Below are 18,857 nucleotides of genomic sequence, written 5' to 3'. Positions count from 1 at the left end.
GGCTCAGACCCTGAGCCACTTTCGTGTAATGGGTGAATTATAGCAGCACGCCAAGACTCGGGAATTCTTGAGGAAAAGACAAAATAATCAAAAAGGTTCGCAAGATGATCTGCCTAAAAAGATATGTCCTTTTTGAAAAGCATCTGCGGAAGGCTTTGGAACCTGGAGGTCCATCCCATTTTGCCTTGGAAATAATATGACAGACGGGGCGGGGAAAAGGTCATAACTTTTGAAGCGCAAGCAGGGACGCTGAAGGCTGAGGCCGAAATTTGATTGGTGCTACTGTAAAAGGGTAGGCCCCGCACCTGACTGGTTCTCTTCAGATGTACTTACTGAGAAGTGTCTGACTGAAAAGAAGGTTCAGTCACCTTCTGAGATATTAATAGTACCAGGCCCCCCTTGATTCTTTGTTAGATTGTTAATAAGGAACCAATATTTTCTTGTGCTCGAGCCCTTACTGGCGCTTATAAATTTTGCCCAAACAAATTAGAGCATCTCCCATTTTCTTCATAAACTGCCTTCCTGTAACCTTTCTGCAATTCTTTAAACTTGATTAATAGTGCCTTGGAGTCAGGACTCTTCCTGATTGCCGTAGCAGCTTTATTATGAGCTTTCTTTACATTTTGAGATTCACTTGAGACGACAAGCTGCGTGGATAAAATAGGATTTCTTACAGGTTGATGAAACCTTGACCATAAAAAGGAGTCAAAATTGGCCCATAACTTAATTGGAGACACACAGCGTGTTGCATGAGGATCAAAGAAATTAATGCACTCAGCGATTGCTGCACCACTAGAAGAAGAGCTCCACCACCCACACCGTGAGCCACAGCATGGTTATGAAAGCTGGATTTTATAGTTACAATCTGAGGGCGATGGTCACTCTCACACTAAGTGGATATCAGAAACTTTTTGATAAAGGGTAACAGTTCCATATTACAGATAGTGTTATCCAAGTAAGAACAGATTTGCCCATTGGATCTTGTCCAACACGAAGGGGAGTCTTGTGTCAAACGGCCATTCAAGACTTTCAATCCCATGCTGTAGGAAGTTGGCTCTGTATATACTATTTCAAAGTGAGAGATAGTGTGCACAGGGTCCAAGGGTTCCCCCTAGAGGTAAGATAGTGGCAAAAAGAGATAATTCTAATGCTCTATTTTGTGGTAGTGTGGTGCGAGCAGTAGGCTTATCAGAGGGTAGTGTTAAGCATTTGTTGCACACACACAGGCAATAAATGAGGATCACACACTCAAAGACTTACTCCAGGCCAATAGGTTTTTATATTGAAAAATATCTTTTCTTAGTTTATTTTAAGAACCACAGGTTCAAGATTTACCTTAAACACTTTAAATATAAGGTACTTCACTTAGATACTTTAGGAACTTTGAATAAAAGTAATATCATATACAGTCTTTGTAAACATGGCAATAAGCTATTTTCAAAGTGGACACAGTGCAAAAATCAACAGTTCCTGGGGGAGGTAAGTAAAGGTTAGGTTTGCAGGTAAGTAAAACACTTACAAGTCTCAAAGTTGGGGCCAAACTAGCCGACCGTTGGGGGTTCAAGGCAACCCTAAAGTTACCACACCAGCAGCTCAGGGCTGGTCAGGTGCACAGGTCAAAGAGGTGCCCAAAACACATAGGCTTCAATGGAGAACAGGGGTGCCCCGGTTCCAGTCTGCCAGCAGGTAAGTACCTGTGTCCTCGGGGGGCAGACCAGGGGGGTTTTGTAGGGCGCCGGAGGGGACACAAGCAGGCACAGCAAGTACACCCTCAGCAGCACAGGGGCGGCCGGGTGCAGTGTGCAAACAGGCATCTGATTTTAGATAGAAAGTATTTGAGGACCCGGGGGTCACTTCAATGATGAAGGCAGGCACAGGTGGGGCTCCTCGGGGTAGCCACCACCTGGGCTAGGCAGAGGGTCGCCTGGGGGTCACTCCTGCACTGGAGTTCCGTTCCTTCAGGTCCTGGGGGCTGCGGGTGCAGTGTTGGTTCCAGGCGTCGGGTCCCTTGTTACAGGCAGTCCCGGTCAGGGGGAGCCTCTGGATTCTCTCTGCAGGCGTCTCTGGTTACTCACGGGCTCGCAGTCGCCGGGAAGTCCTCCCTGAGGTGTTTGTTTTCTGCAGGTCGAGCCGGGGGCGTTGGGTGCAGAGTGGAAAGTCTCACGCTTCCGGCGGGAAACATGAAGTCTTTAAAGTTGCTTCTTTGTTGCAAAGAAGTTGCAGGATTTTGAACAGAGCCGCTGTTCACGGGAGTTTCTTGGTCCTTGGGTGCAGGGCAGTCCTCTGAGGCTTCAGAGGTCGCTGGTCCCTGTTGGATGCGTCGCTGTTGCAGTTTTGTTCGAAGTTGGGAGACAGGCCGGTAGGGCTGGGGCCAAGCAGTTGTAGACGACATCTTCTCTGCAGGTGCTTCAGGTCAGCAGTCCTTCTTCTTGTTAAGTTTGCAGGAATTGAGTTTCCTAGGTTCTGGGGTGCCCCTAAATACTGAATTTAGGGGGGTGTTTAGGTCTGGGAGGGCAGTAGCCATGGCTACTGTCCTTGAGGGTGGCTACACCCTCTTCGTGCCTCCTCCCTGTGGGGAGGGGGCACATCCCTAATCCTATTGGGGGAATCTTCCAAACTCAAGATGGAGGATTTCTCAAGGCAGGGGTCACCTCAGCTCAGGACACCTTAGGGGCTGTCCTGACTGGTGGGTGACGCCTCCTTGTTTTTCTCATTATCTCCCCCAGCCTTGCCACCCGCCAGGTGTTACAGTTCCTTCAGAGGGAGGTGAGAAGCACCTCCACCCAGTACAGGCTTTGTTCCTGGCCACAAAGTGACAAAGGCACTCTCCCCATGTGGCCAGCAACATGTCTGGTGTGTGGCAGGCTGGCAGAAACCGGTCAGCCTACACTGGAAGTCGGATATGTTTTCAGGGGGCATCTTTAAGATGCCCTCTGGGTGTATTTTACAATAAAGTGTACACTGGCATCAGTGTGCATTTATTGTGCTGAGAAGTTTGATACCAAACTTCCCAGTTTTCAGTGTAGCCATTATGGTACTGTGGAGTTCGTGTTTGACAAACTCCCAGACCATATACTCTTATGGCTACCCTGTACTTACAATGCCTAAGGTTTTGCTTAGACACTGTAGGGGCATAGTGCTCATGCACATATGCCCTCACCTGTGGTATAGTGCACCCTGCCTTAGGGCTGTAAGGCCTGCTAGAGGGGTGACTTACCTATGTCACAGGCAGTGTGAGGTTGGCATGGCACTCTGAGGGGAGTACCATGCTGACTTAGTCATTTTCTCCCCACCAGCACACACAAGCTGAGAGGCAGTGTGCTTGTGCTGAGTGAGGGGCCCTAGGGTGGCATAAGACATGCTGCAGCTCTTAGAGAACTTCCCTGACATCTGGCCCCTTGGTACCAGGGGTACCAGTTACAAGGGACTTACCTGGGTGCTAGGGTTGTGCCAATTGTGGAGACAAAGGTGCAGTTTAGGGAAAGAACACTGGTGCTGGGGCCTGGTTAGCAGGGTCCCAGCACACTTTCAAATCGTATCTTAGCATCAGCAAAGGCAAAAAGTCAGGGGGTAACCATGCCAAGGTGACATTTCTTTACACATGCTATTTAAGTGCATTACCACTTACTCACCCAAAGGGCTATGTGGACAATCCCTTGGTCTCTACTGTTTGAGGACTAACTGGCTGTTACAAAGATCAGGACCCTAAAGGGCTTCAGCAGTATCCTGAAACAAATTCGTATTAAAATCCACAGTTACCAAATAATCAGCATAAGAATGTTCCCCAGCTAAGTCACCTAAAATCTGTATTAGGTGGGGCAATTGCCCTCTTTTTTCCCTTGAGCCTGGAGCCAATATAAACATTTATTGCAAAGAAGGTTTGCTGCAACTCCAGTTACTAATCTTAATCCCCTGGACCCAGTTCTCTTCCCAAACAAGTGTCATAATACAGCCTTTTAATTTAGCAGCAACATAGATGGCGTAACCACTCCTTAGCACGGCCACTTTTACTCTCTCGATGGGCAGATTTCCAGAAACCGTAGCAGCTAATCTCAGCCATGTTTCCTGCAAAGTAATTATTTCATGACAATTTGGAAACACTAGGTCGACCAATTCAAACTTATGAGCAACCCCACTGATATTCCAAGAACATAATGCCAAACGTTCGTACTTTGATACGGGAGACACCTCCCACGAGAGTCATTCAGGTCGCCAATGCAGAAGAGCAGATGGCAGCCAATCCCAGTTAGCCCCCAGCTGGTTGCTAACATCATTCCTTCCTATACCACTATGGGTAATGGTGCTGCCCTGAGCACCCTTCGGAATTGAGAATGGCTTTAACACAAGGGGAGCCTTTGGACTAGAAAGTTAGGACAATAACGCAGGATAGCCAGGATTCTTATGGGGAGTGATCATGATGCCCCAGGAATGAAATATATCTTATCTAGCGACAATTGACTGTGCTAAAGCAGCAGAAGCCAATGATACCAAGATGGCTTTCCCTGTCTGTTAACCCATTTGCGGGAGAAATTTGATAGGGACGATATCGCCAGATCCAATGGTTCTCAGCTCTGGCATAGCTTTAATAAGTTTTAGAATGTTTTCTCTTCTCAAAAAGTCATGAGTACCCCTCGAGCGGTGTTCTGGCATGCAAAGTAATTTTGCAGTTGTACACTTGGATGAGGACAATGAAAAACAGAATGATGAACCTTAGATGGAACTGGTCTGCCAAGCTAGAGGAGTCCATGGGAATCTCTGGCCCCATCACCAAATGATCAGTAATAGAGTCTTGATGACATGGAACCAATGAAAAGGGCTGGCTGCTTTGACATTTAAGAGGCATCCCCAGAGAGCTATCATGTCTCTGTCCCACGGTATCACGACTGGCTATTCGGGGAGCACTGCAAGGTTCGATAATGTTACTGTAATGCCGACAGAGCCAACTACCTTTAGACCCCCCCACCCCAAAGCGAATAGCAGCAGGTACAGCAGAACTGTCAAGTTTCCCTTTAATGTCCAAAGATTCTTTAGGTGAAGTTCCATCTCCTTTATTAGGGACACTTGTCAGTAAACTATGCACAGGCTCACTGGGCTGCAGCAAACCACCCTGTTTGTTCACAGAAGGACCAGTTGGCGAAGTCGAATTTGTCGCCTCGTGCGACTGCTGTATGTCATGTTGAACCAATTGCTGACACTTATTTGCAGTCCCAGGAAGGGGTAGGCTTCGCCTTTTATTCCATTGTTTACGAAGCCTTTTTTACCCCCCTTACTCAGTGTGTGCTGAGCTCCAAGGTCTGCCCCTAGAGGATATGGTTTTAAAGGATCTGCTTGTGACACACAATGAGAGTGGGACAAGGGAACTAGATCTATAAATTCAGCTCCAGATGAGCAGATCTTCTGATGAACTGGACTGGCAAAAGTGCCTTGCTCGAGGACTCCTGTGGCATCAAGCTGGCTCGAATTAATGATTGATGAGCTCTTTGCCTAAAAAAATAATCAACAACATTGTGCTGCCGGAGGACTAATCAGATAGGCCATACTGTGGTCCTGCTGGCAGTCTTGACTAACGGAGGCCTGCACACCCTGCCAAGAGAGCGCTACTGGGGAGGCAACCCAGTACATGGTGTCAAAGGAGTGGTCACTCGAAATAACTATTGGAGAGATCTCCTGCTTCGGTGGAACCACACCTGAATTAACCACCGGTGACACCAATGGGATTGAGTTTTCTTTGGGGGCTGACAGATCAATGTATAATTCCTCAGCCTCTGGGGTGCTTGCTGAGCCAGAGTGATCCACAAAATGACTGGTAAAACAGGACAATGTACTTGTGCGAGTATTTCCAAGGATCGAGAGGCCTATGATGACGCCTCCAAGGTGTCGGACGTCGGGGATGCATTCAAACCTGTTGCGAGCTGAGTGACACCCTCTACCTTTATTGCAACTGGAGTTTTCTTCTTGAATAAGCCAGCAAAGGAGACTCGCAAAACCTCTGTGATCTTGATTGACGCACATCAGCAACAGAGTCGAGGGGATTCAAAACTGCACTGTTGAACAATTCAGCGTCCAGACCTCATGACGTACTCCGTTCTTATGCCCCCCCTTAAAGACTTGACCAGTAAACTGCGAGAAGGTTCACGTATTGGAGGTCCCTCCTTTTTTTAAACAACATCATAGCACTGCAGTAAACAGCCGATAGAAGGAATAGAGTGGCTTAAGAATTTAAAAGTTTGAACGAGGGGAGTGGGAACCAGGCAATGCAGGACTGCACAGCCTGTGCAAGCCGCACTCGCCTAAAGCCAGCCGCCTCCACCCGACGCTAGCTGACTGCAGCCTAAGCTTCTGCCCGCCCCACTGCCCCCACTTGCCTTGCACTTATTTTGTGGCTTCCAGTTTCAACCGAGTCTTCCACTCGGCTCCACACTCTGGTTTCAATAGCACATCCACGCTCTCTGTGCCTGAGCTCCCACCTCACTCCAGTTGGGCCCAGAAGCAACAGCTGCGCAGGGAGCAAAGGCCAGAGCGGCACAGCTGATGGCAAGCACCCCATGTCCCAATCTTAGAAGGCCTGGAAATTGCTTGAGACCTAATGGCCTAAAGCTAGGTGCACTCCTGAAGTGCCCTACAAAGGACCAAAGGACCAGGGGGTTAGGGGTCGGAGAGACTCCAATACTGAAATCACCTTCTGCGCCATATCGTGCTGTTGGCACCGAGGGTAGAGGGCAGGACAGGCGAAGTCTGAAGACCTGGGGCCGGGTGAGCGCAAGAAGAGCCCCTAAGGGAGCAGGGCTCAAAAAATCATAAAAATGTTACTAGACCTGCAGGTTGAGTGACTTAAAAAATATACTTGACCTAACTGTAATGTATTTGACCCGTAAACGGCTCTCAAGCTCTTATGTGATCCTAGGCAAATAGTTTAGTCACCATTTTCTTCATTCTCACATATGATTGCTCCTTCAAATATTTGAGCTCAGCATTTCTGCAGTACAAAAAAACTCTTTTGTTTAAGTAGACTAAAGTTTTCTGCATGCATCACAAGAATCTAGCCCACATACTCATGACGTCTAGCCCACATAACCTAGGACTTCTTTAGTTTACTAACAACATTGCCATCAGGGCAGGAGTGTTTCTCAGTTTTTTTTAAACACTCAATTTTAATAAATATAATATTAAACCATGATGTAGTAAAATATTGTCATCTCCACTAACTTGCAGCTTTACTGATAAAACTATATAGTGTATTAAAAATCTTTGAAAACTGGGTTTCAGAAAACATATCTTTTGCACATCAACACAAAGTATGTTGATTTGTTTTCATCCTATTATAATATTTTTTCAACGCACAAATATCAAAAAGGGCTTTCACAACTACTGAAATATATTTTGAAATGTTTGCACAGTTGACTTGGTCATTTAAATGTTGTGTGGTAAGAAAAACCTGACACCCTATATCCTCTTATTTAACATTCTAAGCAGCAAGTCATACAGTTCACCTTACAAAGTCCTGGAACTCTGTAGTCCGAAGGAAAATTAATTGTAAGAAAAGCTGACTTTTGACCTCTGTCTGTGAACACAGAGCAAATATGACATAAGAACAAGACTTAAAGGCATCTTATGTTGCCCCTCCACTTTTCAACTGAACAGAACACCTGTTCATGGTCAACTTGCCAAAAGGGACCAGTAAGTATTAAAAAATAGCTGACCTGATCAAATAAGACTCACCAATGCGAGTGGTTGAGTGGATTTTTCGAGCCCTGAAGAGGGCCAGTGGGCTGGAGAGGGTGGCCAGGGCAGAAGGACCCGGATGGGATCAGCGAGTCGGCCCAGTACTGGTCCAAAGTCTGGAGTCCGAGGCCCAGGGTTCTGGGTCCAAGGGGTCCAATGCTCAGGGATGCCAACGACCACCATGGCAAATGGAGGCACCGTACCCTAACTCCAAGCTCTGCGCTCCAAGCCGACTCCGCCCACCTCTGGCGCACCTCCAAACGTCAGCCTCTGACCTCAGCGTCTCTCAGTATGCACCCAGGCAAAATGCATCCTCGCATCTGTTTTTGAGGAGAATCTGCTCACACTAGAAAAAATAGTACAAGCACACTTAAGTACAATGAGCAACAACCAAATGTGTTATGTTGTTCCTGATACATTTTTACAGTGAATGGATCATTCTTGGTAAATTTGTACTGCAAATGGTGCTTAATTTTGTAAGTAGCACATTTTCAAGAACTTTGCTTAACGAGTGACCCAACACTCCAGAAATCATACTAATTATGTTGGCATAACTTAAATATCACCTAGACCTAGTATTTGATTGTCAGCAGTATGCCTTCAAGTACTTCTGTGGGTGCAAACTTACAACTTTTTTGATATATAGATATAAACATAGATATAGATAAAGGTTTATGTCTATATATAATTATTTTAATAAATTGTTTTTATGAGTTTTCTTATGGAGACAAAAAGTAGTAAACCAAAAACATTTGGAATACTTAGTTTGTCATTTAAAATGCCTGTAGAGCAGGTCCCGCTGTCACACAGTGGCGCTTTCATCACTTTCATCTCTGTCCCCTGCACGTGTGCAGAGAACAGATATGAAATGCTTCAGCAAGCAGGGAGCTGCTGTTAGCCCGGAAAGGGCACTTTGTTAAATTAAATTAAAAAATAATTATGTACGGACCGCGTGGGAGCTCTTGCGGTCCCAGATAGCCCATTAAGGGCTAAAGAAAAAAAAGCATTAGTGAGGGTTACAGACCTTCACACTGAGCATTCAGGGTTTGAGTCCAGCCGGACTTGTTTCCCTCCCTTTTTTTGTTTTTTAAAGTAAAAATTATTTTTTAAAAATGACAGATACATTTTTTTACTTTAAATTGTACAGAAATAGTTCATTCTAAGTATATCGTACATCAAAACCTAAAACACTTGCTATTTCTCTCCCTCTCGCTTTGTCTGTCTCTTTCAATAAATTTCTCCCACTCACACACCCATTCAGACCCTCGTGCACCCACTCAGACCCTCGTGCACCCACTCAGACCCTCGTGCACCCACTCTCAGCCCCAGTCAGATCCTCACACACCCACTCAGACTTTAATACACCCACTCACAGACCCATTGACAGCCTCATGCACCCACTCACGGACCCGCGCACACACTGATGCCCTCACTAAAACACTGATGTACCTACCCAGACATAACCTCTCTCACCCCCCAGATATACCCTCACACCTATTCTCACACCCAGAAAGGTTGCAGCCAACTCCCACCGCGCACACCCAAAGGACTGTGGACAGCATAGTGTTGAGTGGTTCTGTGTTGGCTTATGGGGGGTTGGCCTCGGGGCCTGGGTGCAGGCTAGGCCCTGTGGCCAACCCCCATCACGCATGTCCGAAATTCACTGAAAAAACAAAGGTTACAGGGACATTATAGTTAGGCTCACATTTTAAACATTAAAAAAACCATAGAAATCCACCAGTCTTAGTTACCTCAACTAACTATAACTCGTGCCCTCACCATGCACAGCTAATTAACCCACAAATTACGGCATTCATGACATCTTAGATAACATCATTGATAATATCAATGTAATATTTGCAGTAACATTTTTGATTTAAAAAAAAAACTAAAAAACTGTATGGCAGGAGTACGAGTTAGTTACCTTAGAGCACGAGTTATAATTAGTTTAGGTAACTAACTATAACTGGTGAATTTCTATGGTTTTGTACGTTTAAAATTCGAGCCTAACTATATAACCTTCCTGTAACCTTTGGTTTTTAAGTGAGTGTGTGTGTGTGTGTGTGTGTGTGTGTGTATATATATATATATATATATATATATATACACACATCCCCCCCCCGAACCCTCCTCCCCATGCAGTCTGAGCATAGAGCCAACTTCCTCCAGGCACACAAGCTTTATTATGTAGGCAAGCCCCTACTGTGCACACTGCCAATGAAGAGTTCCTCAAGTGTGCGTACAGCCCATTTCCTCCAGAGACCGAAGCCCTTGCTTCGCACAGTCTGGCTTCAGTGCACAGTATTACCCACAGTCCAGATCTCCCCTCCCCGTCCTTAAATGGATAAGTCCCACTGCACACAGCTTATGCTCTCTGGGTTGCTCTTCATGGAGACTCTACTACTTCCAGACACCAAATCCCAATTAGGTGAGTGAGCCACTATTACGGAGATGCTGCAATTTCTGCGCAGCTCTTCAGAGAAATCATTCCCATCACAGATTCAAGTCTTTTTATATAGCAAAGGGCCTAGAAATTCACTATTAAAGTGACGCTATAGTTAGGGGTGCTAACAATTTGTTACTTTATGTTAAAAAAAAAAAAAAAGAAATTCACAGACCAAAAACAAAGGTTAAAGTGAGGTAAGTTAAGCTTAGTAATATCTTACTTTACATAAAATAAATTTAGAAATTCACAGAAATAAAGGTTAAACTTAGATTATAGTTGGGTGAAAATGCCAGTTAAGAATTACAATTCAGGTGTGTGGAATTTATTAAACTATCTACTTACCCATGGGACATGTTGCTTTTTAAATCTACTTGTCCCTTAAAAAAAATCTACTTGTCCCTTTGGTACCATGTTCTGTGGTGTCAAATTATAGCAGCAAACTCATTATGTAAGAGCTCTGATATTAGCCTCTCTGATTATACCAGGTCTTCTACTATAGTATGCTTGCACACTTGCAATTTCAATCCCTACTATAGCAAGTTCCTTATATTGCCACCATTGCGCAGACCTACATACTCGGCTGGAGGAAGCAGTAAGCAGTAGTTCCAGGGCTGGAATGGCTTCGAGTCTGCAAAACTATTACCTTGCATGTTTTAAGGATTTTCACCAGCTCTCCTTTAATCTTTACCCATAATGAGAAAGGTTGGAAATTTAATCCGGACAGTGGCAGAAGTAGAAGTTCCTCCAGGGTTGGGGGAAAAAAGTAGTTGGAGGGAAAGTGAACTTGTAAACGCTCACTAGATTTTCACATGAGCAAATCAACACATGCATATGTACTCGTGCTAAAATACAGTTCACAAATATTTTCTAGGAGTACGATTTCCTGGTCTACTTCTGTAAGTTCTTGTTAATTCATGAAAGCCACTATTTCAAAGACATATACCATGGGTGCACTTTTGTGACTTTCTTTAAGAATTGGGTCCCTAATTAGGTCTGGCGTTAACAAAGATATTTTGTTTTTTTTATTAAACTTCTATTTCTCTCTCTATCGTCTGACTTTACTGCGAGTGATCTCATTCTGCATATTGGCACACAAAGTGGTTTTGTTCAGTGCCAGGAACTATTGTGGCAATCAGAGGCGTAACGAAATTGGAGGGGGGCCCCTGCAAAGAACATGGAGGCCCTCCTCCCTCCAGACTCACTCAGGGCAGGTGCTGTGCTAAGGAGCACGCGGGGCCTTTGTCACACCACTGGTGGCAATGTGTACCTTTTTGAGACCAAAACATTTTTTTCTTTTAGCCAGTGTTTTACAGTGGTGAAGGCCTTGCAGCTCCCACAACAATAACGTGTTACGAAATCCATGTCAAAACAAGACATGCATTGATGAAATCAAGAGAGATGAAAAAAATGTCAGATCAGTTGGCTTTACCAGTGCTTGTTTATTTTCATGCTCCCCATAATCATGTTGTAAATGTTTACACTGATTTTCCATTATGAATATTTTGGGGAAATACTAGCATGCATCAACACATTTTACTAAATGACGCTTCAAAGAAATAGCACCTAAAATTTCATGGTAGTGAAACATTTTTACCTACTTGCATTTTTTTCTGAACATTTTATTTTGAAAGCAAATAGTCATCACTCTTGCTTACAAGCTTCTGCAAACATTTGCATCTAATCAGAGAGCATTCTGGGAGCATGATACTTTGCCTCATATCATTAAACTTTTCAAACGTGTGTACACCTTTTCTTTTTAAATTGGAACCACTGTTAGTAGTGCAGTGTGACCATAAAACGTTTATTTACAGCGCTCACACTAATAATGAAGACTGCTCATTAATGAACCATAAACACAAGTTTGAACAGCATTAACATGTGGGCACAGATTACCTAAACTGCAGACAGTTCCCTTCTCTGTAAACTGGCAGCCAAAGGGTTTGTGCTGCTGGGGGTCGGGCGTACTTGTCCCAAGGACAAAATAAACATGAAAACTTGTTGCCCTTGACCCCAAACAATATGTCCCAGGCGTCGGGCAATAGGAATTCCACGTCCCTGCCATTTTAGACCAAAAAAAAAAACAACTGAAATTTACCAGGTACACGTTACTGAGCTAAATATAACTTGCACCCCCGCCATGCACTGTTTATGAACTCGCATACGACATCATTCATGACATGTTCAATGACATCATTGGTGACGTTTCGGATTACATTGTTGACGACATCCACCATAATGGTGTTCAATTTACTCCACAAACTAGTACAGACTTAAAAATATTGTTTAAAAAAAAAATGTATGGGAAAAAATATATATACACAGAATCGTGTTAAACATAAATTGTGTCAGGGAGACCAGATCCTCTGGGCCTGCATATGCTCCCAACATGTCCACCACTAGACGGCTCCAAAACTCTGATAGAAATATCACAGAGCCTGAGAGAGTCCAAGCGGGGGAAAAGGGGATTAGGTAGGGAACAGCTGGGAAGGAGACCTGTAGGAAGCAAAAGGTTAAACAAAACAATAACATTTATCACATTGACTTTCACTAGACTATGGTTCTAAGCGTTTTCATACTGTAACCATGGATAACTTAAGAAAGGACTAAAACTAGACCTCAAGAAGTCTGGGTACCTGGAAAGGAATCAAGAATGGTTAATACAATGTTTCATATGAACTTTTCATGAATAGTTACACACTGTCTAGGAACATAAGAACCTTCTAGAATAATGTTTCAGAACAAACATTCCCTGGAAAACAATAGGAATTGTACTAAGGACTTAATATGCAGAAAAAATGTAACATCTTGAATTTAGCACCTTTGCATAAAGCTCAAAGGCCCTGGATAATTGTGTGCACTTCAGGAAACACTACACATCAAGGTTTTAATTGCCATGAAATGATCGCGCACACTGTAAGCGATCTGAACACCTAGGTTTAAATGCGGGAAATGAATCGCACACACTGCCGATCCCAACAAGAATATGCAAATGGCATGAAGTGATCGCGCACTCTGTAAACGAGCTGAACATCAAGGTTTAAATGCGGGAACAAATCGCGCACACTGCCGATCCCAACAAGAATATGCAAATGCCATGAAATGATCGTGCGCTCTGTAAGCGATCTGAACATCAAGGTTTAAATGCAAGGAATGAATCGCGCGTCTTGCCGATTCGAATGCAACCATGCAAATGGCAAGAAATGGTCGCACACAATGAGTATCAAGAGTTAAATGCTAGGAATGAATCGCGCATCTTGCCGATTCGAATGCCACTGTGCAAATGGCAAGAAATGGTAGCGCACACTGAATACCAAGAGTTTAATGCCAGGAATGAATTGCGCGTCTTGCGGATTCAAAAGCCAATATGCAAATGTCAAGAAATGGTCGCGCACACTGTTGCCAACTCGAATCTCAAAAGTCAAATGCCTAGAATGAATTGCGCGTCTTGCCGATTCGAATACCAACATGTAAATGCCAGAAACCACAAGCGCATTCACACGCACAAGGAAAATCTTTCAACATGAAAGCTAGGCCCAAAAAAGTCGAATGCCTTTAAAACTGGGTAGGGGGCCCAGCCCGACCTCCGTCTTACTGCCTTGTTCAAGGATCACCAATACAATGAAGGGCAAGGCCTGGAAGGTCAAAGTAGGCCTCCGGAACAGGAGCTCAGGAAGTTGCTCCTGCTCTGCACCGGGACCTCTGAATAGTGAGCACCTGGAGCTCGGCGAGCTCCCTTATAAAGAGTCTGTCCCAGCCCACAACCACACCCAGTCAAGCTGCAGAGAAAGCTTCTGGAAGGTCCTAGAAAGGGACCACACCCTAACACACTCAGTAAGTCTTGAGCAATACCTTGCAAAAGAACAGTTATTAAAAAACATCATTAATAGTGTTTTTCAAGGTTAAAGTCTGCAATGCAAAAGGCTAACAAACTGCATATAAACACAATGCATGAATTATGCTCTTGCATAAAGGCTGGGTTTTTGCATTTTAGTCGTCCGTAGAGCTCGCACTGCCCTGATGTTGACTAATTGCATAAACATGTGTGCTTATATATAACAATTAGGCTGTAATCCACTTTCTCTATGCATTCAAGCCCCATAGCCTTACTATGTTAATTCTTTGCCATGTGCACACATTTTCACCAAGAGACTGCTCCAGATACCCAGGCCACTTCGTCCTGTGCACAGCTCTTCCTGGAGAGCCCATTCTCTCCAGGTACCCAAGTACCATTATGTGGTTAAGCTCCTATTATGCCTAGCCTTTGCCCCGTGTACATCTCTTCATGGAGAGCTCACTCTCTCCAGACAAATAAGTCCCACTGGGTCTCCAAGCCCTTACTACACACAGCCTTTACCCTGTGCACAGCTTTTCATGATGAGCCCGCTACCTACCCACTCTCAAACCCTGTTAGGTGGCGAAAGCTCTACTACAAACAGCCTTTGTTGTGTGGACATCTCTTCACAGAGAATGTACACCCTTCACACGTGCAAGGCCCTTTTAGGAGGCCAAACATTGCGCTAAAGCTTACACGCATTAGTTGTACAGAAGCTGTAGAAAATTTCCTCAAGATTGTTGCTCATTAAATACTTTGTGTCAGAAACATATTGCAAACTTTCACACATAGTAAATGTCATCAGTGATGTCATCAACATTGTAATTTGAGATGTCATGAATGATGTTTTTGAACATGTCATAAATTATGTAATATGTGAGGTCATATGCAGTGCATGGCGGAGGAGCATGTTATAGTTAGCTCAGTAAACTATAACTGGTGAATTTCAGTGTTTTTTTTCTCTTTAGTTTAAAGTGTATATTTTAACTGGCATTTTCACCTAATTATAATATCAATTGAACTCTGTTTTTTGGTGAATTTCTAACTATTTTGTTAACATTAAGTAAGATATTACCAAACCTAACTAAAACGTCACTTCAGACTTTTTGTCAGTGACTATCCATTGCTCTGTTGTCATTCACATTTCTCTTCTGGCCACTAAAGCTTACAGCATGGGGGCGTGGTCCGCCCACTTCAACCGTTGGCTTACCATACTGTGAGTGACGGTATCTTGCTCCTGCACAGTTTACACAACATTCTATTTTGTTTTTCAGGTTTGATGCGTAGAGTGCTTCCACCATTCATGGTGGACATATTTTCTAAAGTTATTTTAAGGGTCTTAGGGTCTCTTCAATCAACCACTGGCTTCTTTTGCTCCAGAACATCAATCTGACACCTTGGCAGTCATATCTTTAGGAAGCTCATAGGAATACTTTAGTCTCGCCTTTTTTCTGTTTCATACTTGGATGGGTCTTTCCACTTCTGTTAGAGGGACGTTTACACATCTAAAATCTCTTCTTGAACAAGCAGGCAGCACTGGGGAATGAGCAGTAACGAAAGTATGTGAATAATGGGTGCTACACAAAAGCAACAGTTTTTTTAAGTGGCATCTATTTTTTTTTTTTTAAAGCACAGTAGGGTTGCTATTTATATAGGGTGTGCTCATGCTCAGTCTACATGCCATACAGACGTCTAACCGCTTGGCTGTGCTAATGCTTTTTTCATATATGCCTTGTTTTATTGTGTAATTAAATTGTTTATATGAAGGTTTGAGGCTTTAAAAAAACAAAAAGTGTTGCACAAGGATATTGTCTGTGAAATAGTATTTAGCATTGTGAACAGCGTTATTTAATTGAACACACTCAGAATCACTGTCCTTTTACTGTGCAGATATTTCAGCTGCTGCTTTTATCCAACTGACCCAAACAAAAAAGAACAGATGATGGATGGAATGCAGTAAATCAAACATTCACCCCCAGTCGCAGATCTGGGCCTAAATCCATTGTTTTTTTGCTGCCCATGCCATTCCAGTTTGGACCCAGCCATATGCCAATCATTCTTGACCCTCTTCCCCATGGGAACAGTCCAGCCCGAACTGCCAGGCCAGGTCCTCCCCAGACCAGAAACATCAACTGTTTTTTTTTTTGCATTTATCCAACTGACATCATCTAAATAATTTTCTTTTTTTTCACAGTTGGAAAGACGTCGCTTATAACAAGGTTTATGTATGACAGTTTTGACAACACTTACCAGGTAAGCCGCTAACTGAAAATCATAATAAAGCACAGTGCTGAAATGTAATTGTGATGTCTTGTTTACAATTAGCTTGTCTCCTGGATTGCCACGCAATGGGTTGCACATTATTCAGTGTTTGTTAATGTAGTAGAGTGTTGAGGTGGCAGGTGAGGCAAACCTGGCTCGGTGCTGGCTGTGATGAAGTGTTTTACTAAAAACATCAACCTGTCGAGAATGTACCCTTCGGGTTACTGCGTTCTTCACTGTGCCCCCGAGTGACCAGCAGGCTACTTTTGAACACATATCAGAATAATTGGTTGCTTTACCTTTTTTTATTCTTTCTGACTCTGAATGTGGCACAGCATTAGATGTCTGGATATTGTTTGGATAGCCCAAGTTTTCTTTGGCCGCACTGTCTACTCTTGAGCCCTTCCCTTAAGTCATTATCAAGCAGTCGGCTGTCAGATAAACATACATTGACATTGCACTGCCATGCTCATGTATGTGCGTACTACCTGGTGTAATCTTCTTGGTGTAACCCAGAAAGCTCTTCAGCGTGAGCTCTTCTCCACCCCACTGCGTATGCATGCTGACCAGATCATCAAGGCACTTTACAACCTTTCACATACATTTGTTTCGTTTTAGTTGAAGACAATATTAACCTTAAAAAGTGGGGGATTTCTTCCAGTTTGTAGGATTCCCATAACTTAGTTGTGTGTATACCGATCCACATCAAACTCCAGTTAAACCTAGACATCCTCAGTTAACCTCTGTTTACATGGCCATGTTTTCCTACAGTGTTTGGTGATGATTTACATTACAATCTTGTATCTTCGTGTTACTGTTTGGCACTATCAGTCCACATTCTCTCAACTAATTCGGATCAGTGGTTGATTTTGGTGGGGTATCAACTTCGATACCGGAGTGCGCCATGAATCATATTGTGTTTTTTGTAAGGTTAATTGTAGTGTTGAGTGATTTATACTCTACTGGAGATTTGGTTCTTAGAATGCAGAATTCAACAGCTCTAATATTTTTACCAACTTCACCAGGAGAGCCTCCGATCAAGTGGTCGAAATGTCCATTATGCTATTAAGTACGGGGAACAATCTCCTTGTGGAAAGGCAATTGGCACTTCTCATTCTCGGTCTTGGTGCTGAGGGTCAAGACATTTTTGAGAGTTTGCCTGAATCTGAAAAACTGAGGAGGCAGAAATTCTTAATGAATACGAACTTTGTATAAGGAAATTGGCGCTGCATTTCTTACCAAGAGTCAGTACTATTCTTGAACGCTATCATTGTAAAATGAGGCGACTAAGATGAGGTGCAAGTGAGTTAGAATATATCAGACTTAAGAAAGTGCTCATGCTTTTACAGGAACAAAGAAACATAAACTTGACTGGCACAGTCCACAACTCTGTCACACCAGCTGTTCCAAAGCATGCCTAAAATGTCCCTATGCAGCAAGCTGTGCAGAGACCAAAGTGGGGACCAATAACTAGGATGTCCATGCCGCTTAAGGTGGGCAGGAGAGCCCCGCTGCCAATGACTGCAGCAGTAGTTTATCCCACTTTATTCGAGCTTTACACACCGCACTCCGAGCAATGTAGGCAGACTGGGAGATGGAGAGGGAGAGGTAGGAGAAGCTGCAGGGATAGAGGCTGCAACAGCATGATGTGGATCTCACTTGCCCAGAGTTAACTGCACCCAAATGTCAAGAGGACAGTGCAATGGGAATAAAGTGGCTCGCTGCCAGGCTACGTCGTTCAACAGGCTCCACTATTTCTGATGGCAACTTTTAACCACCAACTCCTCACCTTGTAAATTTCCTCAGGTGCCAGATTGGATCTGTAAACCTCTGTAGCACTTCCTCACCTGTCCACACGTGATGTCATATGGACCGCGTCTGGTGCGTCCTGCGCTGGACATGTCGTCGGGCTACTATATATGCACCACTTCTGCGGGCTGACCTTTCCCTTCTTTCCGTGCCTGTCGATGTGAATCGCAAAAAGAACAGTTGATGGACAGAATGTAGGCCAAATCAAACATTCACCCCTAGTCACAGATCTGGGTTTAATCCGTCAGTTTTTTTGTTCATCTGCCATTCCAGTTTGGACCCAGCCATAAACAGATCAATCTTGACCCTGTTCCCCATGGATCGACCAGAAACAAGTATCTTGGGACCGGTTTCAGGGTATCGCCCCTCTTTAGCCAGGCTAGCTTGAATCTGGTAGCATAGTGAGCACAGGACCCACGTCTGGGCATACCCTTCCCACTTGGGGCGACAATTGCAAAAAGAACAGTTGATGGACGGAATGTAGACCAAATCAAACATTCACCCCCAGGCACAGATCTGGGTTTAGTCCAGCAGTCTACTCCTGTTATATCGAACAAAGTTTTTTTTTTTTCCCCACATTTTATTTCTGGTGTGCAGACAATATCACCTCTAAAGACTATAGGTGTTAAGCTGTATCCCGACTAACCGACAAATGTTGGTGACTGACACCCACAACATCTGCCTATGGTGTATTGGCTCCAAACAGGTCTCCGAGTGCTGTCCATGTTTTGCCATGTAGGAAAGAACGCTCTTTCTTGGCATGGTTACCCCCATTTTTTGCCCGTT

General features: G+C 44.0%; 1 protein-coding gene across 5 annotated transcripts in view; it reads left to right on the top strand.

Annotated features, from left to right (window-relative positions):
- The window catches only part of RAB41 (RAB41, member RAS oncogene family), a 269,432-nt gene that overhangs the window by 44,028 nt on the left and 206,547 nt on the right, over nt 1–18,857 (top strand). For all 5 annotated transcript variants that reach the window (XR_011199044.1, XM_069209780.1, XM_069209752.1 and 2 more), the window contains exon 2: nt 16,195–16,253. Coding sequence is in view for 4 of the 5 variants with exons in the window: in XM_069209780.1 (XP_069065881.1) it covers nt 16,195–16,253 (59 nt within the window). In the remaining variant the exon portion in view is untranslated. The remainder of the gene's footprint in view (nt 1–16,194; nt 16,254–18,857) is intronic.

This window comes from Pleurodeles waltl, chromosome 2_1 (assembly GCF_031143425.1).
Source record: "Pleurodeles waltl isolate 20211129_DDA chromosome 2_1, aPleWal1.hap1.20221129, whole genome shotgun sequence".
Lineage (NCBI taxonomy): Eukaryota > Metazoa > Chordata > Amphibia > Caudata > Salamandridae > Pleurodeles > Pleurodeles waltl.
Note: the sequence above shows the minus strand (reverse complement) of the source record. Positions and strands in the feature narration are given on the sequence as shown.